The following is a 25,255-nucleotide window of genomic DNA, read 5'->3' on the forward strand; positions in this document are numbered from 1 at the left end:
CTTGCACATCTGTGCACCATACACTCTTGGTGCTCACAGAGACCAGAAGAGATCCCCAGACTCCCAGAAGTTAATTACAGATGTTGGTGAGCCCCCATATGGGAGGTGGGACCTGGGTGCTCTGCAAAAGGAACAGCTGTTTTTATTGTTGAGCCATCGCTCCAGGCTCCAGTTTCATTATTTTTGTTACTTAAGAAAGGCATAGACAAAAAAAAAAAAAAAAAAAAAAAAAAGGCATAGTTGGGGCTGGAGAGATGGCTCAGTGGTCAAGATCCTTGTCTCTTTTTCCAGAAGACCTAGGTTCAATTCCCAGCACCCACGAGGCGGCTCACAATCATCTGTAATTCTAATCCAAACGAATCTGACACCTCTCCTGACATCCTCTGGCACCAGGCACACACATGGTCACAGATATACATATTAGCAGCATATGCAAAACATAATACATATAATTTGTTTTAATTAAAAAGGAAAGCCACAGATGTTAGAATACTTGAACAATTCTGGTTCCCCCAAACCACCATGTTTCTTTTGTTCTGTCTTTTCTTTCATCCATACCACTTAGATGGCATTTATACTTGTTTCTTTTGAGGATGAGATGGGAATACTGGCTTATTTGAACTTTTCTGTGGAACACTGCTTGAAAAAAGGGTCCCGGGATGATATGTATTCACATATCCGTGCCATATAGAAGTAAGTGAATTCTGTTGTTATTTCCTCACTGGACTGGGTAGAGAATACTAACATATCAAACAGCATCAAAGATATAAGGCAATTAGAATCATAATGAATCACTTGCTCACTTTAAAAGAACGAATACTAAGAGACACTCCATGAAAGGGTTTTAAAAAACTGAGCTTTACACACAAGGGAAATGAGGAAAGTGAGGAATTGAGAATGAAGAAGATTTGGATTAGGGAATAGCTAATCCAAAGTTGGGCATTGTTGGAAACTAGGAGTAAGCCAAGGATGCAGGACTTTAGTGAACAATCAGGAGACAGGCAGGACAGAGTGTCGGTGGGTGAAAGAAGATCTTCATAGAGCTAAGAGAGCTGTGTGGGGTTAATATGGCTGGAAAGTGTGATCTTGGAGACTGCTGGACCACGCTAACAATAAAGTACAGGTGAGAACCTCATGTCGATGAAGTGGGGGATGCTGCACTCATGAAGTCTGAAGACATTGACTGTGTTCAGGAGAGAATATGGTTGGCACGTTACCATGAGGGTAGGCAGACACAGGAGTGGGAAAGAAGAGGAGGAGCCATGGAAACAGGATTAGCTGGATCTGTGGCTGATTTGATATGAGGCAGTGCAGTGGTCTGCAGAGAGGAGCAGAATTGGAAGAGTAGGTGATGAAAGTAACTCTCATTCAACACTTATGAAAAATAGGTAGTAGAAAATGTGGAGAATATAAAATTAGACAGTGTAGGAAAAAAGAGAAAGAGAGGGAGGGAGGGAAGGAGGGAGGGAGGGAAGGAGAAAGGTCCAACTGGTCTTAGACGGATAAAGGTGCAACTATGTACACACACACACACACACACACACACACACACACACACACTTTTGAACTTTAGAAATTATCCACATAAAAATAATAGTAGAATCTAGAAATTATTTACGAAAAAACCTACATATGATAGGCAAGAGCAGGCCTTATTTAAATGGCTTTTTGAGTATCTGAATGGCCCTGGAAGAATGTGAGGCAAATGCTTTGCCTCAACTTCTAGTAAATATCTTTATTCCTACTTGGTTCTACATAGGATTCACTTGTGTTTTAACAAGGAATATTGACATGCACATCTTTATGTTTGGAAATATGTATGTATTTGTTTGAGTTTATACAAATGCCCATGGCTTATATCATCCCACAAATGGTTGCTGATATAATATGAACACATGTATTATTAAGTTCCTACCTTCTAGAATGTGCACACTATAGGGAGAAAAGGTAATAGGTAAACATACAGAATAAACTAGAATAAGGCCCAGGAAGGTGGCTCAGTTGGTAAGGTAGTTTCCTTGGAAGTACAAGAACTTGAGTTCAAACCTCAGTTTCCACATTAAAAAGTTGAGCATTATGGCCCAACCTTGTAATCCCAGCACTTGGTGGGACATAGTAGTAGGTACCAGGCTATTAAGGGACCCTGCCTCAAAAACCCTCCCTCAAAATGAGAACACATACAAAAAAGAAAAAACAAACAAACAAAAACCACAAGATGCCTGTCATGCGAGGAATGACATCTGAGGTCATATTTGGACCTCCATATACATGCACATACATGTCAAAATGTGTGCTTGTATGTGCACGTGCATGCACACACACACATACACGTAAGCAAGCATGCACATACATATGCACACGCACAAGCATATACACACATACACACATGCACTCACATGTACGTGTACACACATGTATGCATGCACACACATGTAGACATGCACACATGTGATCACATACATGTATATTTTTAAGTGCTTTGCAGTAAGTTGATAGAGAACCCATGTATATCACAGTGTCTTTTCAGCAGATGTACACATTTTAATAGATGTACAAATGACTCAAAGAACATAGTATATGACTACCTGGGAAATGTGTTCAGGCTGAGGAAAGAACAAATACCAAGGACCAGCATAAGAGGCCAGAGAGCACAAGATGTGGTGAACTAGCAAAAGGATGTAAGAAAGTAAGGTAGGGGAGGTGGCAAGCCCAAGTTCACGCATAGACTTGTTGGCCACAGAGGATATTCTTGTAAATAAGACAGAACAATGCAGGAGGGCTGGTTAAGTGTCACACTAGCTGCAGTGTTTGGATATAGGATACAGGGGACAAGGATTGAGGTAGGAAACCAGCTGAGAGGAGTCTGTAAGAACACACGTGCCGAGTGGTGGTGGTGTGGCTGGTGGCAGTGAGGTGGTGACAAGTGATCAGACTGTCCATGTGTTTACAGGAAAGGCTGATACAATTGTCCGATGGAAGGAATTTAAGATATGACAGGGCAGAGGAGCCAGAGGTGACTCCCATGAACTGAGATGAAAAAGAAAAAGACACATTTTTTGGAAGGGGGTGAATCAAAGAGCTCAATTTTGGATATGTTAAGTGATTGGGGCATGATATTTAACCTCTTGGGGTATGTTTCCACATCTGTGAGACAAAGATAACAGCAGACTCTGACTTTAAGTTTGTTTTGTATTTAGTGACAATGTAGGAACAGCTCTGAGCAGAGAGACCCTCGCACTGAGCACTAGGGATCCATGAAGAATTAGGTAGCAGAAAATGGAGGCAAAACTCCAGTCTTACACCATTTCTAATTATTTTTTAAAGACAACAGAACTCTTTCTACATTTTCTCTGATGACATCTCTTCTGGGTTGAGGTGGTGAGTTTTGGTGGATTCGAGTATTATTTGTGAACATCAAAGCTAAAATGATTGTGAAAGTGACTGTGATGCAATAAGTAAATGATGGTTAGAAAGGAAAACTATTAGAAAGAAATTCTAACTGAAGTTAGGAGAACTAAGGAGGCCATGGTTTACATCTTAAAGAGGTGAAAAATAACGTAAAGAATCAAGGGGAACATTCTTTATGAGAAATATTTAAAGGCAGTGGAATTAAGGGAAGAGTTGATAATTGTGTAATTGGTTTCTTCTGGACTTTGTAATAAAATGACACAGGGCCAACTCAGCCAAGTAGAATAAGACATTTAATAAGGCAAACTGTAGCCGGGCAGTGGTGGTGCACACCTTTAATCCGAGCACTTGGGAGGCAGAGGCAAGTGGATTTCTGAGTTTGAGGCCAGCCTGGTCTACAGAGTGAATTCCAGGACAGCCAGGGCTATACAGAGAAACCCTGTCTCGAAAAACAAAACAACAACAACAAAATAAGGCAAATTGTAAATTCACAAGGAAAGCAGGTGGGGCTGACTTCGTTCATCTTTAAGATGCTATCTAAGGTGTTCAGACATTGTCAAGTATTTTGCTTCCAACCAACCTTGTGAGAAGGAAGATCAGATGAAAAATTAATGAATGGATACAAGAGTGTTTTCTTTCTCTCCCTTTTCTTTCTTTCCTTACTCCCTCCCTCCCTCCCTCCCTCCCTCCCCTCCTCCCTCCCTCCCTCCTTCCCTCCTTCCCTCCTTCCTTCCTTCCTCCCTTCCTTCCTTCCTGAGTCAGAGTCTCACTATGCAGCACAGAATGGCCTTCAAAGAGTTTTCAGCTAGCAACATTCATGTGTCAACTTCCTGAGTGCTGGGATTCCAGGCATGACAGAAGTGGTTCTTTTTTCAATGTCATTCAAATAGTTTCCCCCTATGGCAGGTCTGTGGACCCACAGTTGGCCTGTGCAACCCTTGGCTTTCATGGATGCCTGCAAGGATTTTTATGGTAGAGAGGCAATATTCTCTTAGTAAGTGTTCTAGTCTTTCTTACTGTAAGTATGTTACTATGGAAACACTATTTTTTCCTGCTTTTTTTTTTTTTTTTTTTTTTTTTTTTTTAGTTTTTTGAGACAGGGTTTCTCTGTGTAGCCATGGCTGTCCTGGAACTCACTCTGTAGACAAGGCTGGCCTCGAACTCAGAAATCCACCTGCCTCTGCCTCCCAAGTGCTGGGCTTAAAGGTGTGCGCCACCACCGCCCTGCTCTTCCTGCTTCTAATTGTCAAACACACTCAACTTTTATTACCCACACTCATGGTCTCCCTTATTTGTATTTAGACTCCAGGACTAAATTTGGTACAAGTGAACTTCAGACTTATTATCTCCTTCAAATAAACACCTAGTTACATTTTAGCTTCCTCTGAATAAGAAGCCACACAGACAGAGACACATTCATTCATTCATTCATTCATTCATTCATTTATTCATTATGTCCAACTTTCACTCAAATCTTCAGTTGCATTCATTTCATTTAAACTGTCTCTCTTGACTAAAGAGTTGAAGACATTAATATTTAAAGTTATTAGTGAAAGGTGTGTGTTGATTGCTGTCTTTGTTTTTTTCCATTTGTGTTCTTAGTTGTATTTTGTGTTTCAGAAATTGTAGCTTCATTTGCTTCCTTGCTGTAGCCTCTTGTATTGGCATATTCCTCTCTTCAGTCTCAAGTACTGCTTCTGGGTTTGCTGGGTTTGTGGGTACTTGTGTGTATATAAGAAGAATAATAAAGGTGCGATGAGTTTTAAAGGGTGTGAGGGGTCATGGAAGTAGTTGGAGCGGGAGGAAGATGGATGCCAATATAGTACTCTAGAATGTATTTCTCAAAAATTAAATTAAAAAAAATTTTGCTCATGTAGTATTTATTGAATCCTATTAATAATTTAATACTGTTCATGATATGCAAAATAATTTATATGCATGCTTTAAAGTATATATGTGTATATACATGTATATATTTGACATTGTTGGTATCCTATTATTTATATCATTTACATTTTAATGTTTTTAAAGCAACTATTCTGTGCTCTTTACACAATGTAGAGTGTCTTTCCACAGTGGGTATTCTTACGAATCTTTGGTATGTGGGTGATACTTGTTAAATTCTCTGGCTATATGTGTGTAACTTGGGCTATGAAACATTATCCTCTGATGAATTACTTCACCACCTAGACGCTTCTCTACATACATACATGGAGACTTGAACAAAAATATTCACAACAGCAAGTACTTGTATTAGCATGTAGCTGTAAGGAATCTAAACACGAGTTAATTATTGCATGGCTCTATAGTAGCAAGAAGGATGAACACATTGGGTTGGAACATGAACGGATATTAGGAACTTAAGCCTGAGCCAGAAGAGTTGCTGACAGATATTTGCAGTACTGTACCACTTGATGCTTCCAAATGTACAGAGATAATTAATACTGTTTGGAATGTCTAAACATATGACGAGATGAAACCACGATGATAAGCCTCAGCTACAAGGAGAAAGCAGGGTGGATTATGCCATCTAGGAGCTTGTACAGGTACCTTCACAGTGATGGGAAGGTTTTATTACTTGTTAGTGGTTGAAACTTGTATATCTTGAATGTCTGAAATGTTTAATGAAATAACCTTGCTATGAGTTAATTAGTAACCTACCTAGAGATTATTTGTGGAGACAAGGCTTCGTGGAAGAAAGGACAATTTCAAACATTACTCAAACTGTATTTAATCAACAAACAATGAGTCGGGCATAAAAAAAAAAAAAAAAAAAAGAACGGCAGCCCAAGCCACAGGAGATGCTGGGACCTAGTGTCCCGTGGTGCCACTACACGGGCCATTAGCTATAGCAACATCTCTTTCGTTTTACAAAGAAATTAGTATATACCACAGTCTTCAAAGTGAACAAAGATTATTCAATCTTAAAAAGTTATTAGAAGCACTTGGCTTTTGACCCTTACGACTCACTTGGTATGTAGGATGGGTCAGTTTTTTCTTAAATAGTAAAAATACTCAGATGCCATTCTAAGCTCTGTCAGAAATAGCAAAACAAAACTCAGATATTACCTAAGGTACCAAAACTTAAAGAAAAAAAAAAGAAAACTAGGCTTTTATTTTAATATCAGAGGAGAGCTAAAACAATGAGCTTCTATTATTAATTCTTTAAAATATTTAATGTTCAAACAGGGAACAGTATGGGTCCACGAGAAGAAAACACTTATGTTCAAGGACGAGCTAAACACAGTAAACTTATTGTATGTAGTCGCTCATTTTAAGCACAAAATGAGGAACTGAATGCTAGTGGCTAAGGACACTCAAGAGTGGTGGGTTGGGCGGGTGTGTAGTGATGAGGGTTAATGAGGGTGAGAGGCTATGGAGGGTCGCTCTGAGGACAGTATATGTAGCAGCTTGGGAGTCATGCTCAGGGTCACTGAAATGAAAACATTTTCTGTGGACTGGCATCATAGGAATGGCAGTTCGGAATGTGCGTGGTGGTGTCTGTTAAAGATGGGTGCCCAGTTTTTATCTATTTGTCACAGTATCTAAGAGGGCAGACAGCAGGTTATCCTCTTTTCCCCCAACTACATTTTCTTTTCTCTCTCCTTCCTCCCTCCCTCCCTTCCTCCCTTCCTTGCTTTCCTTTCCTTCTTTCTTAAATCAAATGTTTATTGCTTTCTCTTCCCAGCCCAGCCCATGAGCATGTACTGGCTAATCCTTGAGAGTTGTGTAGAGTAGCTGGTTGGAGACTGTTGTTATTGTCTTAAATGGTACAAAGGGCATTTACTCTTATATTTTCAGCCACTCCTTTGACATGATTTTTCTGGAGTTTACCTTTTATGTTTATCTTCAGTTATGCAATTGTTTTTGTGCTAACAAGCTCTGAAGAGAAACAGTCTTGCATTCTAAGCCATGAATTTATAAAAATGAATCACTTAAGAGCTGAAGGAGACCTTTCTTTAACTTTGTTTTTTTTCCTTAAAAGGGGAAAAAAGGGAAAGAAACAATGTTATACATAGACTGTTGGAATTAGTTATCAAATATATGTTTAATCAATTTCCAATATCCCCAGAATAAAGCCCATGGTATTCTCCTGACATTGATATATCTGTACTTGGCACATGGAAGACTTTAGTAAGTCACATGCTTTGGAGTGGTCTTATTATCTAGCCAGTCTCTAACCTGATGCTCATGGCTGTGGGCGTGTTTTATATGCTGTGCAGCTGGATATGATCAGCAGTTGTAGCATAAGGGGAAGGGACCCAGCTTCTCTGACTCAGTGATATAATACTCTGGCGACTTTTGGCTCTTAAAAAAGTTTTCTGTAGGGGTTGGAGGGATGCCTTAGTGGTTAAGAGTACTTGCTATACAAACACAAGAACCAAAGTTTGGACCCCAGCAAACATGTAAAAAGCCAAGAGTGGTTACATGTGCCTGTAACCCCTAGCTGGGATTTGTGGGTTACCAGCCTAGGTACCAGGTTCAGTGAAACACTCAGGGATAAGATGAAGAGTGATAGAATAGGAGACCCACCATTCTCCTGTGCTCTGTGCCACCCAGGCACCATCCACACATGTATACACACCACACATATACAAACTCACAAATGCATATTTATTAAAAAAGCTGGACACCTCTGCCTGGACCTGGTACAATGAATGTGTCTTCGAATGTTCAAATAAACCCATGTAAAGTAGAAAGGTCTTCTAGTAACTTTCAAAGGTTGGACAATTGAAGTCCACCTTGCTGTGAGCTTCTGGGTCTCTCTGTCTTTGTTCATACCCATTGTTTTCCCCAGTTGTCCCTGATGAGGTACACATGAGTCAATGTGTGTGTGTTAAGTTCACTAGGCTGTAAGTCACCAAATGAAATTGTAATTTCTTGGCCCAGGATCATAGGATCAGCAGTGAAGAGGACACAATATCTACCCCAGTGCTGGGGAGTAACTGGGACCAGTGTGACCAAGGCACCCAGGAACTCCGTCCGACCAGCAGCACAAGTTCCTTCTGGTCTGGGCCAGTGCCCTGAGCATATGTTGGGCGTGAACTCTGCAACCAGTCCCACAACACCCAGAAAAAGCTCTACTCCTAGACACTCTAATACGCTCAGGTCCACAGGATCTCATGATCCTAAGAGTTTTGCCACACCTGGATCTCAGGGTCTCAGAGGCAGCTTGACTCCCAGGAGCTCTGACACACCCAGGATCTCAGGATCTCAGGATTCCAGAATCACATGATCACAGAGACAGATGAACTCTGAGGAGTTCTGACACAACCAGGATCATAGGACAGATAGGCTCCAGTCAGATATAGTGAGAGCAGGTAGCACTAGAAATAATCAGATGGTGGGAGGCAAGCATAAGAACAAAAGCAACAGAAACCAAGGTTACTTGGCATCATCAGAACCCTATTCTCCCACCATAGCAAGTCCTGGCCACACCATCACACTGGAAAGCAATATTTGGATGTAAAATCACTTCTCATGATGATGATACAGGACTTTAAGAAGGACATAAATAATTCCCTTATAGACATACAGGAGAACACAGGTAAACAGCTAGAAGCCTTTAAGGAGGAAACACAAAAGTCCCTTAAAGAATTTCAGGAAAACATAATCAAATAGGCAAAGGAAATGAACAAAACCATCTAAGATCTAAAAATGGAACTAGAAACAATAAAGAAATAAAAAAGGGAGGCAATCCTGGAGTTAGATAATCTAGGAAGAGATCAGGAGTCATAGATGCAATCATCACCAACAGAATACAAGAGATAGAGTCTTGGGTGCAGAAGATACCATAGAAAACATTGACACAATGGTCAAAGAAAAAGCAAAAAGCAAAAAGCTCCTAACCCAAAACATCCAGGAAATCCAGGACACAACGAGAAGAACAAACCTAAGGATAATGGGTATAGAAGAGAGCGAAGATTCCCAACTTAAAGGACCAGTAAATATCTTCAACACAATTATAGAAGAAAACTTCCCTAATCTAAAGAGAAAGATGGCCATGAACATACAAGAAGCCTACAGAACTCCAAATAGACTGGACCAGAAAAGAAATTCCTCCCATCACAGAATAATCAAAACACCAAATGCACTAAACAGAGAAAGAATTTTAAAAACAGTAAGGGAAAAAGGTCAAGTAACATATAAAAGCAAACCTATCAGAATTACACCAGACTTCTCACCAGAGACTATGAAAACTAGAAGATCCTGGGCAGATTCATACAGACCCTAAGAGAACACAAATGCCAGCCCAGGATACTATGCCCAGCAAAACTCTCAATTAACATAGATGGAGAAAGCAAAATATTCCATGACAAAACCAAATTTACATAATATCTTTTCATAAATCCATCCCTACAAAAGATAATAGATGGAAAATACCAACACAAGGAGGGAAACTACACCCTAGAAAAAGCAAGAAAGTAATCTCTCAACAAACCCGAAAGAAGATAGCCATACAAACATAATTCCACCTCTAACAACAAAATTAACAAGGAGTAACAATTACTTTTCCTTAATATCTCTTAACATCAATGGACTCAATTCCCCAATAAAAAGACATAGACTAACAGACTGGATACATAAACAGGATGAAGCATTTTACTGCATATAGGAAACCCACCTCAGTTACAAAGACAGACACTACCTCAGAGGAAAAAGTTGGAAAACAATTTTCCAATCAAATGGTCCCAAGAAACAAGCTGGAATAGCCATTCTAAAGTCGAATAAAACAGACTTTCAACCAAAATTTATCAAAAAAGATAAGGACCACTTCATACTGGTCAAAGGAATAATATACCAAGATGAACTCTCAATTTTGAACATCTATGCAAGGACACCCACATTCATAAAAGGAACTTTACTAAAGCTCAAAGCACACATCACACCCCACACAATAATAGTAGGAGACTTCACTCCCAACAATGGACAGATCATGGAAACAGAAACTAAAGAGGGACACAGTGAAGCTAACAGAAGTTATGAACCAAATGGATCTAATATATATTTATAGAACATTTCATCCTAAAGCAAAGGAATATACCTTCTTCTCAGCACCTCAGTACCTTCTCTAAAACAGACCCTATAACTGGTCACAAAACAGGCCTCAACAGATACAAGAAGATTGAAATAATCCCATGCACTCTATCAGATCACCATAAACTAAAGCTGGTCTTAAATACCAACAAAAACAACGGAAAGCACACATACATATGGAAGCTGAACAACACTCCACTCAATGATAACTTGGTCAAGGAAGAAAGAAAGAAAGAAAGAAATTAAAGGCTTTTTAGAATTTAATGAAAATGAAGACACATCATACTGAAACTTATGGGACACAATGAAAGCAGTGGTAAGAGGAAAACTCATACCTCTAACTGCCTCCAAAAAGAAACCGGAGAGAGCTTACACTAGCAGCTTAACAATACACCTGAAAGCTCTAGAACAAAAAGAAGCAAATACACTCAAGAGGAGTAGACGGCAGGAAATAATCAAACTTAGGGCTTAAATCAACTAAATAGAAACAAAAAGTACTATACAAAGAATCAACAAAATCAGGAGCTGGTTCTTTGGGAAAATCAACAAGATAGATAAACACTTGGCCAGACTGACTAGAGGGCACAGAGACTGTATCCAAATCAATATAATCAGAAATGAAAAGGGAGACATAACAATGAAACATATCTTAAAATAATCATTCTGTTTGTTGAATATTAACAGTTGAAAATATTAAAATCATGTTCTACAAACATGGAAATATTATTGATAATTTTCTCACTGTGCTTGAAATTAGCATTTTCTTAATATTTAACTTCAAAGAGTTTTTGCTATTTTGAAATTTTTAAAATATACTTACTGATAAAATAATTTCTCCCCTAGAAACACTGATAATCTTTTTAAAGTAAACTGATTGCTAGATAGTGTACACAGATATATAATGTGTACACTCTCATTATGTCAGGTGGTATCATATAAGGGCTTTAGAATATATTTCTTAATGATTCATTTTTACTATTTTATGTTCTTCTACTATTTTTAATTCCCAAAGAAAATTTTGTATGTTTTGAAACAATTTAGTATTCAACATATGTAGGATCCTCAGTTATGGTTAGTATGAAATATTCATTAATAATATTTTTAGGATATGGAAGGATATGAATATAAAATTTGAGCAAATTTTTATGTATTATTTGATTCTCAAAATGCTCAATATTGTTAATGTGTTTGATGTATATAAAGCATTTAAATAATAAAAAATTAAGAAAAGTCACCAAGATTTCCAGCTCTGCTAGCTCCTAAAACATACTTCTTCTATTCTGAGTTTTATTTGTATATGTTGATGAGAAAATAGATCATTAAAGATGTTTAAACCATAAAAAAAAAAGAAATTGTAATTTCCTGTAAAAGCACATAAGAAAGATAAGTGTTTTTTTTTTTTTTCAGCCTGAAATAGAATGACAAACATGTTTTCCTTGGTGAAAAACTGTGTTTCTAAAAGAATCTCATCAGAGTTGGAAACAATATGATAGATTGTGTTCTTTAGCACCTAAGATGAGTTTCATTTAAGAATTTTATTTTTAAATATCATATAGGTGGATTCTAAATGGCCTTACTCATCTAGTAGATCTCTCTCCCCCTTTCTCTCTCTCTCTCTCTCTCTCTCTCTCTCTCTCTCCTCTCTCTCTCTCTCTCTCTCTCTCTCTCTCTCTCTCTCCCTCTTTTGGTGTGTACCAGATGTTTGTGTTGGTGAGAAATCAACAGCACTGTCTAGACCTCTAGGACTCAGTAATCAAGCATGAATGAAAAACATTCAAAGGTCGCCCTGCAAATGAGACCTACAACATCCTGCTATTCACGACCAGATTAGTGATGAGGGGGTCATGATAAACTGAGCCAGCCGACTGCTGACTCAGTAATTTGAGCGTTGTCTGTGAAAAGCTAAATATGTCACCAAAAATTTACAAGATAAAACAAAGTCTAGACAGCATAAACTGTGCTGTTTCCCTGACTACAGGTTGTCAACCCGCAGTTGCTGGCTCGTGACTTTTTACACCGGCACCCTGTAAATTCAGACTCCTCAGTCCTTATGAAGAGAAATTCCTTGATGTCATATGACTCTTGAGAGGTATTTGCATGTGTGTATATCTGATTTCTTAGATTCTACATGTTGATAAGAAGTTGCCTGAAGAAAAAAGGACCAGCACAGAGATCCAGGATGTTCAGGGCTCATCGGCTAACAATAGTATTCAATGCTCACTATATCTTTGTGATTTTTTTTTTTTTTATTGTTTAGAAGTTTCTAATCTCCCTTTGTGTGTATGTGTGTGTGTGTGCATTTGTGGACATTTGAGTGTGTGTACACGTGTAGGTATGAGTGCCTCTGTGTGTGTGTGTGTGTGTGTGTGTATGTATGTATGTACGTGTGCATGTACACATGTGTAGAGGCCAGAGGTTTACCTCATAATCATTTCTCAGAAACCATCCAGGATTACAGATAGGATCTCTTACTGGGATCAAGGCTAGGCTAGCCAGAAAGATCTCTAGATTGTTCTGTCTCCCCAGTGTTGGGATTTCAAGGGTTCACCCCCCACATCTAGCTTCTTTTTTTTTTTTTTTAAAAAACATAGGTCCTGGAGATTGAACTCACGTCCTTATGATTTGCTGCCAAGTGCTTTACCAGCTGAGCTATCTCTCCAGGCTCTGCTCACTCATTCTTATTGTTTCTCTTGATGGAAATGATTGATTGATTAAGATTCCTGCTACAGACTCTAAAAGTTGATTCTTCTCCGTCTTTATACTGATTTCAGCACTATGATTATTTTTACTATAAAATTACGGGGGGTGGGGGGGTACATAGTAAGTTGGGACAATCACTGAAAGGAACTTCTCTGTTTTCTGGCTCTCACTGTCAAACTTTCATGACACTGGATATAAGGTTTGGGTCAACGGCTGCTTCAAAAAAGTCGTTGCTCCCTTTGTCATACAAGAATAAAGTCTCAGGGGTACAAGATGTCTACAGAGAAATACAAACATACACACCTTTAGGCACGCTGTGTATACTTGTGTTTATACACATGCTTATTATATACTCAGTGGAGGGAGCAATGTGACCAGTCAGATCTTTAATTTATCTCTCTATCATTTCAGTTGTCTACCATAGTGTCTTTGACCAGGCAATATGAAATTGATAAAGGTACATCCCACTTGGTAAAATAACCCCCATTTGTACTCTTTGTTTCAGTGGGTGTCTTGCCTGCCTTCTTGATTTCAAAGTGTCTGATCATTGTCTTCTTGACTGTACAGCGTACACTACATCTCCTCTTGAGAGTACCGTGTATTCTCAGTGTCCTCTTGAATATGGAGTACATGGTCAATATTCTCCTGACTATATTCTGTATTGTCAATACCCGTTATCTTGTTCTTATACCTGTTACTTGATGATGATATGTTCAGACTTAGAACTTGCTATTTTCTTTTTGAAACTTGCTTATTCGTTGACAACGTCATACATTTATGGAATACATTCTGATTTCTCTTCTTCCACCCTCTTTGTTCTCTTTCCCACCCCTTCCCATTCTTCCACCTCCCTAGAAATTTCTTTCCCACGTCCATGCCTTCTATATTTGTTTTGACCTACAATTCTTTCAAAGGGCTGTGTGCATGATCATAGGTGTGGACCAATCCATTTGAGCCTCGTGGGCTCACAAGTGGGTGAAAATGATGATCCTTCTCCACAGGCATCCATTAATAGCCAATAACTCACCAGGAAGAGGGTATTATTGTTCTTTTATTTGTAACCTTTACCATATCTATAAAGTGATAGTAAGAAATAATAATTATTAACATTGCTTGGAATACACTAGTAAAATTGCCTCTAATATAAAGTAAGACACAATACTTGAGCATCTTTTCAGCATCAAGATTATGTCTTAGTTGGGAAAATTAGTGACAGTAATATCAACAAATTTCCTCTATCCTTTGGTAATTTTTTGCATTGATATCAGGAATATTGGCACTGAATAGATAACTTGAATCAGGCTAATAAAATCAATAATTGCAGTAAAGTTAAGTCAGGAACTTCAAATAGCTAATCATATCACCTCCATAATCATTAACAAAGAGAAAAATGAATACATGTTCACTTGTTCATGCTCACTTGAATTCTCTACTCTTATACAGTTCAGGATTCTCTGCCTAGGGAATGGTGCTACTCACAGTGGGACAGAATGTCCACATAGATTACTTAATTAAGACCACCCCACAGTCCAACCCAATGTAAATAATCCCTCACTGAGACTCTCAGTGACTTCAGATTTTGTTAAGTTGACAACTATAGAAACAAGAAGCAAACACAACTAGAAAGTATTAAGGCAAACTAATGCCACATTTTAAGTATAATATATTTAGCACTCATTTTCTTCTCTCTTAAAAAATTTAAATCATAAATATACTTTGGAAGTTATTACTGGGCAAAAAGGGAGTCTTGACTTCCAGTTTGGAGCTTTTAGAAATTCTGTGGGCTCCTAAATCCTTCAGCCCACTTCAGTCCTATAGCTCCCGTGTGCTGAAGTCCGAGTGTAATTGTGTATGCAAACTGAAATATTAAAGGCATAACTTCTAATTTTAGTTCATACTGATTTCTAAACCAGTCAGGAGTCTCCTGGCTTACATGGTGATGTACTTGACCTTTTGTTCGCTTAACTTGGAAAAGAGGCCAACATCTCATTAAACAGAAAAGGACAGAGGAGAGAGGAGAGAGGGAGAAAGGGAGGGAAGAGGAGAGAGGAGACAGGAGAGAGGAGAGAGGATGCTCTGCTCAGGAAGAGGTTTGGCCCAAAAGGGACCAGTAGAGCAGCTCAAACTGGAATTATTCAACATTTATATTTATGCTGGGTTGTGGAGAGGAGAAAGTAGTGAGTGAATGTGTCTGGAGTGGATGAAGTCTAGTGAATGTGTATTGTTGATAATGTATACAGCTATAACAAGGACCCTGATGCTTCAGACCTACGAAAGGCAAAGACTTCCTCTGGTCCAGGTGTTAATGTTGAATGCGTATGTAGGAACTATCAACCACATCGTCTACTCTACCCACCTCCTGAGATTAGCTAAATCCACCTCTACATTCACCTGTATCTAATAAACTCACCCCCTCCATTCAGATGTATATAATAGATTTCTAACCAGCTAAGTTTCTGGGTTCCAGAACCAGTGTCCAGATTCACCATATCCCAGCTTTTCCTTTTTTCCTTTTGTGTTTGTGTATCTGTTCTTTCTTCATTTCCTTGTTGTCTCAGCCTGGATTCCAGGACCAAGCATTGCAGAGCCTGGCACCAGACCTTCCTCCTAACACTTTTTCTTCTAGTTTGCCATCTCAAAGATGTAGCTCATACTTTGAATGCAACAGGTTAGAGCATGTTTTCCAAAGCTACATATACATCTTGCTGATGCCGTCCCTTACAAACGTGCCTTCTCCTATATCCCTGACAGTAGTAGGTTAAAGATCAGTCAGTGATGAGTTTCACCTTGGTGCTTATCTGCAATTCTTCTTGAACAAATGGGGGGCTTACTTCATGACACAGGTAGCATTCAGATATTGTACCTATGGCAGGTAGGCAGGGATCCTGTCTGTCTTTTGTGTGTCCATCAGTGTCTAGTACAGTGTTTGTTACATAATACATAATAAACCTTTGTACAATGGATTTAAGGTAATTGGCAGGTTTGGAAGCTTCTGGATTTTGTCTCTGAAACTCATTAATGCTTTTCTAGCATATTTCCCCTGAATCCTTTAATTTAAATGGGACTCAAAACAGTAGTATTTACTTCTCAGGATGATTTTGAACACGAGATGAGAAAATTTCTCTAGAACGTTTAGTATGGACTCTGGCTTTTCCTAGGCACCCAAGCAATGTTGGTTTTTTTTTTTTTCATGAGACAGGGTTTCTCTGTGTAGCCCTGGCTGTCCTAGAACTCACTCTGTAGACCAGGCTGGCCTCCAACTCAGAAATCTGTCTGCCTCTGCCTCCCAAGTGCTGGGATTAAAGGCATGCGCCACCACTGCCCGGCCCAAGCAATGCTTTTAATTCCGATTCTGGCTCTTACTTGGCATCAATGCAATGCCTACAAATGATGGCAGCCACCTGCTGGCAGCTTCCACCTTCTGGGTCACAGCCATAGGAGATCTAGCGCCTACTCTTCAGCTGGTAAGAGCAACAGTGGTACCGTTATCTGAGTCTGATTATAATGGGGCAGGGGTACTCTGGCCTTGACTCTTCATCAGTAATTCCAGGCAAATGCTTGGAAATACTGTGTTTATTGAAGCCTCACGGGAGCTTCCAGAGGAAGGTTCTTCTAAAGCCAGTTTTTGCTATATAGCCCCGTTTCAGCTTCTTCAATCAGTAGCATCTGTCTTTCCTATCGAGGTGTAGACATCTAGTTCTGATTACATAGATCTTTGGTAAGTGGGAGTGCCAGCCACTCAGACCACCTTCAATCAATAGGAGAGTTCCAGCTGTTTTGCTCCACAGAGCGATGTATGCAGGACAACCCCTCTTACGGGGCAGCCTTGACATTTAGCACGCTTGCCCCACACCAGAGCAGAGCCGAATGCTTGAAGCTGTAAGCACTGCTACCCTTTGCCATGTTCAGCCCCATCCACATAGCAGTGTGCAAAGCAGGCCCCAGCTTGCCTGCGAAGATGCCCAGAGATTGTCTATCTAGTATGATAAATGGACAAGCAAGGATGACTTCCTCATCAATGTGCAGAAACAGTTATTCTGTCTACTTCCTTTGGGAGCTCACAAAAGAAAAAACAATTGTTCAAAGAAAATCTACTTTCTTTAGGTCTTCCATTGTTGCTCTGTGGAGGTATACTACTACTACTACTACTACTACTACTACTACTACTACTACTACTTCTTCTTCTTCTTCTTCTTCTTCTTCTTCTTCTTCTTCTTCTTCTTCTTCTTCTTCTTCTTCTTCTTCTTCTTCTCCTTCTCCTCCTTCTCCTTCTCCTCCTTCTCCTCCTCCTCCTCCTCCTCCTCCTCCTCCTCCTCCTTCTTCTTCTTCTTCTTCTCCTTCTTCTTCTTTTTTGCTTGTTTGATGTTTGGATTGGTTCATCCACTTCTGTTCTAAAGCCCCAGGTAGATCACAGTGACAGTGTGCCACAGAGGTGAAGCTCCTCAGGAAGTAGGCCATAAAGAAAAGACAAGTGGGTCATACTCTCCAACATACTCCTGAGCTTTCTCAGTGTGCCAAAGGCTCTTCTGAGCATGTCCAGCTGTGGCTCACTCAACTCCTAATTGTGTATTATGATGCAGGCATTGTTAGCAGCCTCTTTGCATTGGAGAAGAACACTGCTTTGTCCAAAGTTATCCAGTGCAAGAGCCACAACCTTTTCTTCTTCTTTTTTAGAATTTTCCCTTTTATTAAAAAAAAAAATCCTGTTCTTATACAATATCTCCTGGTTAGTTTCCCCTCCCCTGCTCTTCCCAGTTCCTTCCCACCACCTCTTCATCTAGACCTTTCTGTCTACCATTAGAAAAGAGCAGGCTTCTAAGGGAAAATCCCCGAATGTGACAAAATAAAATGGGATAAGAGGAAAGGACAACCATCACATCGAAGTTGGACAAGGCAAACTGACAGGAAAAGATCCCCAAGAGGAGAGATGAGAATCAGAGACCCATTCGTTCAATATGCTCAGGAGCCCCCCACCAAAAAAAAAAAAAAAAAAAAAACAGAGCAGAAAGCTATACTATGTACTCAGAGGACCTGGTGTTGACCCGTGTAGGCCCCATACCTGCTGCTTCAGTCTCTGAGTTCATATGAGCTTTGAAGAGCCACAGTCTTTACTCGGGCAGGCTGAGGCTCAACTGCAAGCTTAGTCTCTCTGTTAACATCTTTTCTCCTCATAGATGGCCATGACACTCACTGACTCATTCTCACTTCATCAAAAACAGTAAACTCAGCAGCTATACACTCACATCACAGTAGTTCACTCGCATCCCCAATGGTTGTCTGTCTTTAAAAATCTAGAGTGAAGCTGTCTCTGTTTACTGCATATTTTGAGGCATACCTCACTCCTGCTTAAAAGGCATTCCATGTGCCCTTACTTGCTGTGAACGGAGGGAGCACAAAGCAGTTCAGAGAGTCAATGTTTGTGGTTGCCCTTCGTTGGAATGATGCCAGAATCCTTGAGAACAAGTACCCTGCAAAGCAGGCCAGACACTTGCTGACTTATTACAGACCCAGTCATTTGAAACACAGATATCTATTTCCCCAAAGCCATAAGAGTAAACATACGATACAATACCCCAGGGATCCAGTTGGATGCACACCCTTAAATGGTTTGCTTTATGTCAAGTGAAGCTCATCTAGATCGTAATTTGTCTAAACTTTCTCACTTTAGAGTCAATTAACCTCTTTTCTTTCTAAGGTGCTTAGCTTTGGAAATAGCACCCTGCCTTGCATCTCAACATTTGAGACACTTAGATTCCACCCTCCCCCCTTAGAGATTAAGATATTATGTCTTTAATAGAGACATTACATCCCTTTTCCCAAATCTATATGGTTTTATACTGTGTTTATTTCGCTTTATTAAATCTCATTTCCATTTAATTTATCAATTTCTCCTTCTGTGCTGAAGAAAGTGACTATATAGGCAGAGTTTGGATTTATCTTACTTTCCGTCTTCTTATTTTTAAAACTCTTTGTATCTTCAACTTTAGTCTATTTTATTTTTCTTTAGAGTTATCTGGTTTGTGGAATTGTGTCAAGTATACATCAAGCTATAGTCCGCTCACTATAAGAACTTGGCATCACAATGATAGGAATTGTTGTTTATGGGTGCTCTTCATGTGAGCTACAACCCTTGGTACCTCAGGGGGTCAAGAACTAGTGAACACAACAAAAGCTCCCGGCAACATTTGAAGACCACAGTAAGCATCAAACAGAAACTTTTAGTTTACAGTCTGTGGATAGATGTCGAAGGATTCAGGCAGCTGGCCAGTGCAGGAAATCATACACTGAGTTTCTTAAGCTCTCTTTTTAGTAGTTTCCACAATCATGAATGGAGATGAGGTGTCCCCCCTCCTATAGCTACTAGATGTCCCTAGGACTGTGTCACTAATGAAAACCATGCTTTTTCAGGTCACACTGCACTTTTGTACATATCACAAAACATCTTTATCCATCCTACTCTGCAGTTATGTGGATTGGAGCTCACTCTCAATTACACATAACTGGCATTCTTCTGTCCACTGACGTCCCTATGACCTCAGTGACCAACTCCGGGGCATCTCTGTGAATTGCAGTCATTCCATACCCTAACAGTAAAGTTATTGGCTCTATGCTGGTGACCTAGAAATAGCCATTGCTTCTCAGGTTTTTCTATTTATGCTGGCTAGTGACAAAGAGATTAGAGATAAGAGTAGACCTGGTCAGCACACAGGATAGTTCTTAGTCTAGCTGGGACACAGCAGTCTGTGCCTTGGGGTCTTTAAAAACTGTATACCTATGTTCATATATTTTAAAATCATCATATAATTAGTTCATGTTAAGCTATTACATCACCATTTTGTGATCTAAACATGTCTATAGATGAATTTCACAATAATTGGCTTTTTTTAAAAAGAAATTTCTACTATTTTACTCACACATTTGTAAATATTCCTAGAATATTTACAAATGTGTGAATAGGCTTTATCTGAATCCCACCTTAACAAAAGGCCAAGGAGTCTTGTGTGAAACACTTAGGAGGCAAATGGCTTTGGGGAAATGAAATGCACTTTGATGACAAGATGTCCAGGTACCAAATAGGAGGGAGATGGGCAGGCAACATCTATGCTTACACTGTGAGGAGCTCAGAGAGATATGAGAAAGACATGCTGTTCAGCCAGATGGGGCTATGTGCCCCATCAATCAATTAGCATGACTCTCAAGTTCCCATTCACTGAACCCTTAGTGAGACAATCTGCTCTTAAAAAAGAAGCCTGGAGGGCTGGGGAGATAGGTAAGCAAAACTGAGAGGGGCTGTGACTGGGCACAGTGAGGGACATAAGTCGAAGGGGTGAATTAAAGCAATCCGTTCTGTCATTTCTCACAAGTGGCAGATCTGTATTTTGTTTATAGAAGATGGCAGATCCTTTAAAATGACAGAATCCTTTAAGGAATGTTAAGGCATGGAGAGGTAAATGACAGGTTTGTACATGGAATAAATAAGGTATCATAAATAGAAACTCTTAAATTATGGAAATGGAGAGAGAAAGAGAAAGGGGGGGCAGGTAGGCTCTGACCAAGTCATGGGCAAGAGAGACATAACCTAAAAAGGAAAGTGTAGAAATTCATCCCATGATCAAACTCTTTGTCTAGGTAGAAACAGCCACACCCTGTGACTGGCCTGTGCAAGTCAGCAAGGTCTTCAGTACCACAGTCGTGACATTCTAGTCACTATGAGCAGAAGTACTTTCCACCGATGCTCCCAACTCCCTTACCTGTCACCTAATTTGTTTCACAGTGAAGAGGGATGTGGGGGATTTCCCACCACCCTCCACTCTGCAAGGGAAGGCCAAGCAGGAGTGTCATATAATAACAGTTTTCTCCACTGTTCAGAAAATGAATTTCCGTGAACTCCGAACAGCTGTGATGTAGTGTTTTGGTCAGTGGGAGGGTTAAGCGCAGAATTGCTGGAAGGGACGAGTGGCGGTGAGCATGCTTGCGGTTTGGATCTGCAACAGACCAGTCTCTAGTTTACAAATCCTGACAGTGTCAGCCAGGAGCCAAGGACCAAGGAGGACACAACAGTGTCCAGGTCCCCAGTCATCAGCTGAAGCTCAGGTTCTTTTTCTTTGCCCACATTCTCCACTAAATAAACATCCTAGCATATCTACGCTTCTCTGTGCGGAGTCAAATAACATGAAGAATTCCTTCAGAGCGACTGGAGTAGCAAAATCCTATTTGCTACCAGAGTTGACAGAATGCTTAGTTTTTTTCATCACACATCAAAAGTAATGACTGTTCTCTAGGTGGTTTGCTCTACTGACTTGATATTGGCTCCTGCATTTGGACTCTACAAATAGATTGTTAATACATAACCAACAAAAAAAAAAAGAAAAGAAAAACAAAGAAAGAAAGAAATGTGAAAGACACAGAACTTCCAAGCCATAATATTCTCATATTCATTTGTCCCCCCAGCTGTCAAACTCTACATTTCGTGAAAATCAGGAAAATGGTAATGTTTTAAGTAGCCTTACATTCAAGCTAAAACACCAATACATAATCCAAATGTAGTACTACTAATAAAAAATGCTATGATCGTAAAGGAATAGTTCTTTTTTCTTTCTTCTAGTAAGTCAGTCAGTTCTTGTTGGGCATCTTATACTTGCATATCTTACATCCTTGGCCTCCTTTGGTCAACTGCAACTTGTGATTGGATAATTTAGAAAGTTTGGTTGCTTTATTTAACACATTGCATTTTGTTTTCAAGCAGTAATAACACTGTAAAATTTTAAAGTAACTTGTTTTCTGTACCCTGCTTTATTAATTAAGAGGTGTTATATTAATTAACAATTTAACATTGTTCAACCTCTCTGTCATTGGGCAATATTACTTAGATTAACAGAAAAAAAAATTCCATTGATTTAGGATATGGCGATTCACACCTATCACCTCAGCACTGGAGAGCTGAGGATGGAGACAAGTCTAGGATATATCGTGAGACCTTGCCCCAAAGATAATATACAAATCACATTCATTCCAACAAACTGCCTACCAAGGTATGGAACTTCTGTGTTTATCTTCATAATCTGTCTTATCACATTTACACACATTCTTCAAGTTCTTGAGACAATTATGAGGTCTCAAGTGACCTTTTGTCAAGAACAGCCCAGAAACCTGGATCAACCTTTGAAGGCATGTCTAAGACAATTAACAATTCCTGGAGTCTGTCCAGGATTCAGAAAACAACCGGATCAACAACAACAACAACAACGTCAAAGAAACATACTCTTGGACCCATCCACGTGGATGGCATAGTAAAGCTCACTAAGTATATATACAAACAAGGATAGAAGGCTAATTGCAATGCGGCTCTCCTCCGCGTCACTCCCCATCCCAGTGAGATGCTATCTGTTGTCAGTTTCTGAATATTCCTCCTATCCACAATCAGGCGGAGAACTCCTTTTCTTGCTGGAGTCCTTCAAACACAGCATTGCCATTTGGTGCCTGTCATGGGAGCCCTAGAAAAGTTGAACCGCACCAATGTACGAATGTTTTATTGTAGTTCAATCAGCTGCTTTGGGCACACCTGGTACCCTCTTGGAACGCAGAGCTTCTGCTGGAGGAAACACCAGCTGACTGATGTTAGGCAGGACTCCCACTGACCCACACACCCTGCCAGGCCCCTGGCCTGCACCAGTCAGGTCAGGCCATCTCTGGCCAGACCTGCGAAGATGACCCTCAATAGACTACCGCAGGCTCCTGCCTGCAGTTCGTCATCTCCACCGCTGACACCCCAGAGGACCTTGCTTTTCTTCTCAAGGTTAAACAAAACAAAACAAAAGTAAGAAAAAAAAAAAAAACCTAGCTGGAAATAAATGAATAAACAATAAGAGGAAACAAAATAAAAAGATCCCCCCACTAAACACTGAGAATCAGAGATTGCTATATTTCATCTGATGAGCCTGTTAATTTCGAGAGTTAATGACAATCTGCGCATTCAAAAGCTTTCTGGTTAATTCATGGCTATCTCCCATGCCCCTTACCTGCCAGTCGTCTTTCTCTGGTGTTTCTCCAGATGGCATCCAGCGCCCTGGCGGTGGAGTCTCTGATGTGGTCGCTGAAGGACCTCCGCAGCGGGCCTCTCAGGGGCCGAGCCATCACGTGGCCCTCGGGGTCCCCCATCCACCCTCGAGTGACTTCGGGCGGATCCCCAGGACCCACGTTCTTCCCGGGCGCTCAGGACGCAGGCATTGCGGCTGGCGCTGCGGCCTCGGGACGCGGCTGCAGGCGGCCTCTTGGCCGGTAGCCCAGCGCGCGCCGCGGCCACATCTGGAAAGGCTTAGGGCCAGCGGCTCCCGCGCCCGCTATTGGGATGCGCCCGGTGTAACCCAATCACCTCGCTCGCTCTGCGGCGCTGCGTCCTGAAGATGTGAGCCCAGCCGCTCCTTCCCGGAGATGGAGCAGAGAGCAGTGCAGGTTAGCTCTGCCATCCAGGTTCCTTCTCCTAAGCTGAGCCTTTGATCATCTTGACCCCAGGTTTTAGATCAGGCCGGTTCTGAGACCAACGCTCACTTTTAAATTGAGCAGAAGAGGCATGGCTGTACTGTTTCTTAAACAGGAGCTTGAGTTTGTAAAATAAAATAGTTACCAGCTCCCTGTATTTCCCCTCTATGCGGCTCCTTTACAGTCAGTGTATTGATTCCAATATGCCCATGTTTTTCGAGTCTATTTTTCGAGTAAGCAAGCTGATTATTGGTAATACCCCAAACACTCATCTCAAAAGATATATATATATATATATATATATATATATATATATATATATATATATATATATATATATATATATATATATATATGAAGTACCAGGCAGTTCTTGTACACTTTTGGGAATGAAATGTGAGTCAATTGCTTCTTTTACAAGACATGTTGTTGTGTTTCTCAAATGCCAAACATCCACGTCTATGCCCACGAGTTTGGCAGGTTTTCTGACTTCCAATGTCTCCTTTCTCACTGTCCCTCTGATTCCACGTCATAACTTTCAAGGGTTGGAGGGAAGCCTAGTACTGGCATGAGACAGTATCACAGGGGCCAGCCAGTTCACAACCTTTGCTCAAAGAGAGATGACACTGCAAAAGCAGTGTGCAAATTTGTCAGGTGCTGTGCAAATGCTAATTGTTACCGTAATTGAAGTCAAGAAGGCAACTGGCAACCCACGCCGATCTCTGGCAGCTTTGTTTCTGTAATGTAGATCCAGTTTTCCATTTACCTTTGACAACTTAATCATAGAGAAAACTAGGCAAACAGTGAGACTGCTCAGAAGTTGTAATGAACAGTAGTAACTACAGCTTTTAAATAACCCGTATGTCCTGAGATTTACTGTTCCCAATTTGTTAATGTTCGCAAGGCTCCTACATTGGACTGTTTTGATTGCTATAATGAAATACTTGAGGCTGCATAGTTACAAAGAAATTTATTTAGCTTATGATTTTGAAGGACACTTTCAAGTGGCCCTATTAGCTCAGCCTCTCTTGAGGGTCTAATGGGAAGTGGCAATAAAGTGTATATGGGGGTGGTGGTGGAGGAAGAGATCTTTGTGCCAAACAGGAAGGGAGAGAGTGACTCAGGGTCAAGTTCACTCTTACAACAATTCACTCTTGACAAGACACATTCTGGATCCCCTGTGAGTTAATTCAACCCAAGATCAGCCCCTCAGAGACCTCAGATTGCCTTCTAGGGCCAAGTACTTCCACATCCACTTAACTGATGCTTAAGCCCCCAACATGTATTCATCCTTGGGGGGAACAACTTCAAATTCTTTCTAAACCGCGGCTTCTTGCATATGAAGCATGTTCTTCTCTATTCCTGGTGCTGTAGCATGAGGTATGGCATGCTCACTGGGCTAGGCATGAGTTAGCAAGCACCCGATACAGTTGAGAGGATCCTACCTGCTAAATAACAGATCTCTATGCTCACTGAGTGTGAGGCCTGGGGCTTCATTGCCAGCACTTCAAAGAAGAGAACCAAAACAAGCAAAGAATTCTCTCCCCAAGCCCATAGAAAGTGTTCACTTGCTTACTAGCTGGTTCTGTTTTAAAACAAGTCACTTTACTCCTGGAGGTCACCATCACAG

General features: G+C 40.4%; 1 protein-coding gene across 5 annotated transcripts in view; it reads right to left on the reverse strand.

Annotated features, from left to right (window-relative positions):
• The window catches only part of Dlc1 (DLC1 Rho GTPase activating protein), a 377,111-nt gene that overhangs the window by 147,445 nt on the left and 204,411 nt on the right, over positions 1-25,255 (reverse strand). The window contains exon 1 of one of the 5 annotated variants that reach the window (XM_031339551.1): positions 23,166-23,681. The exons of the other annotated variants lie outside the window; for them this stretch is intronic. Coding sequence (XP_031195411.1) covers positions 23,166-23,304 — 139 coding nt within the window. The 5' untranslated portion in view covers positions 23,305-23,681. Of the gene's footprint in view, positions 1-23,165; positions 23,682-25,255 lie in introns of those variants that run through there. 5 annotated transcript variants of the gene reach the window in all.

The sequence above is a fragment of the Mastomys coucha genome, unplaced genomic scaffold (assembly GCF_008632895.1).
Source record: "Mastomys coucha isolate ucsf_1 unplaced genomic scaffold, UCSF_Mcou_1 pScaffold22, whole genome shotgun sequence".
Taxonomy (NCBI): Eukaryota; Metazoa; Chordata; class Mammalia; order Rodentia; family Muridae; genus Mastomys; species Mastomys coucha.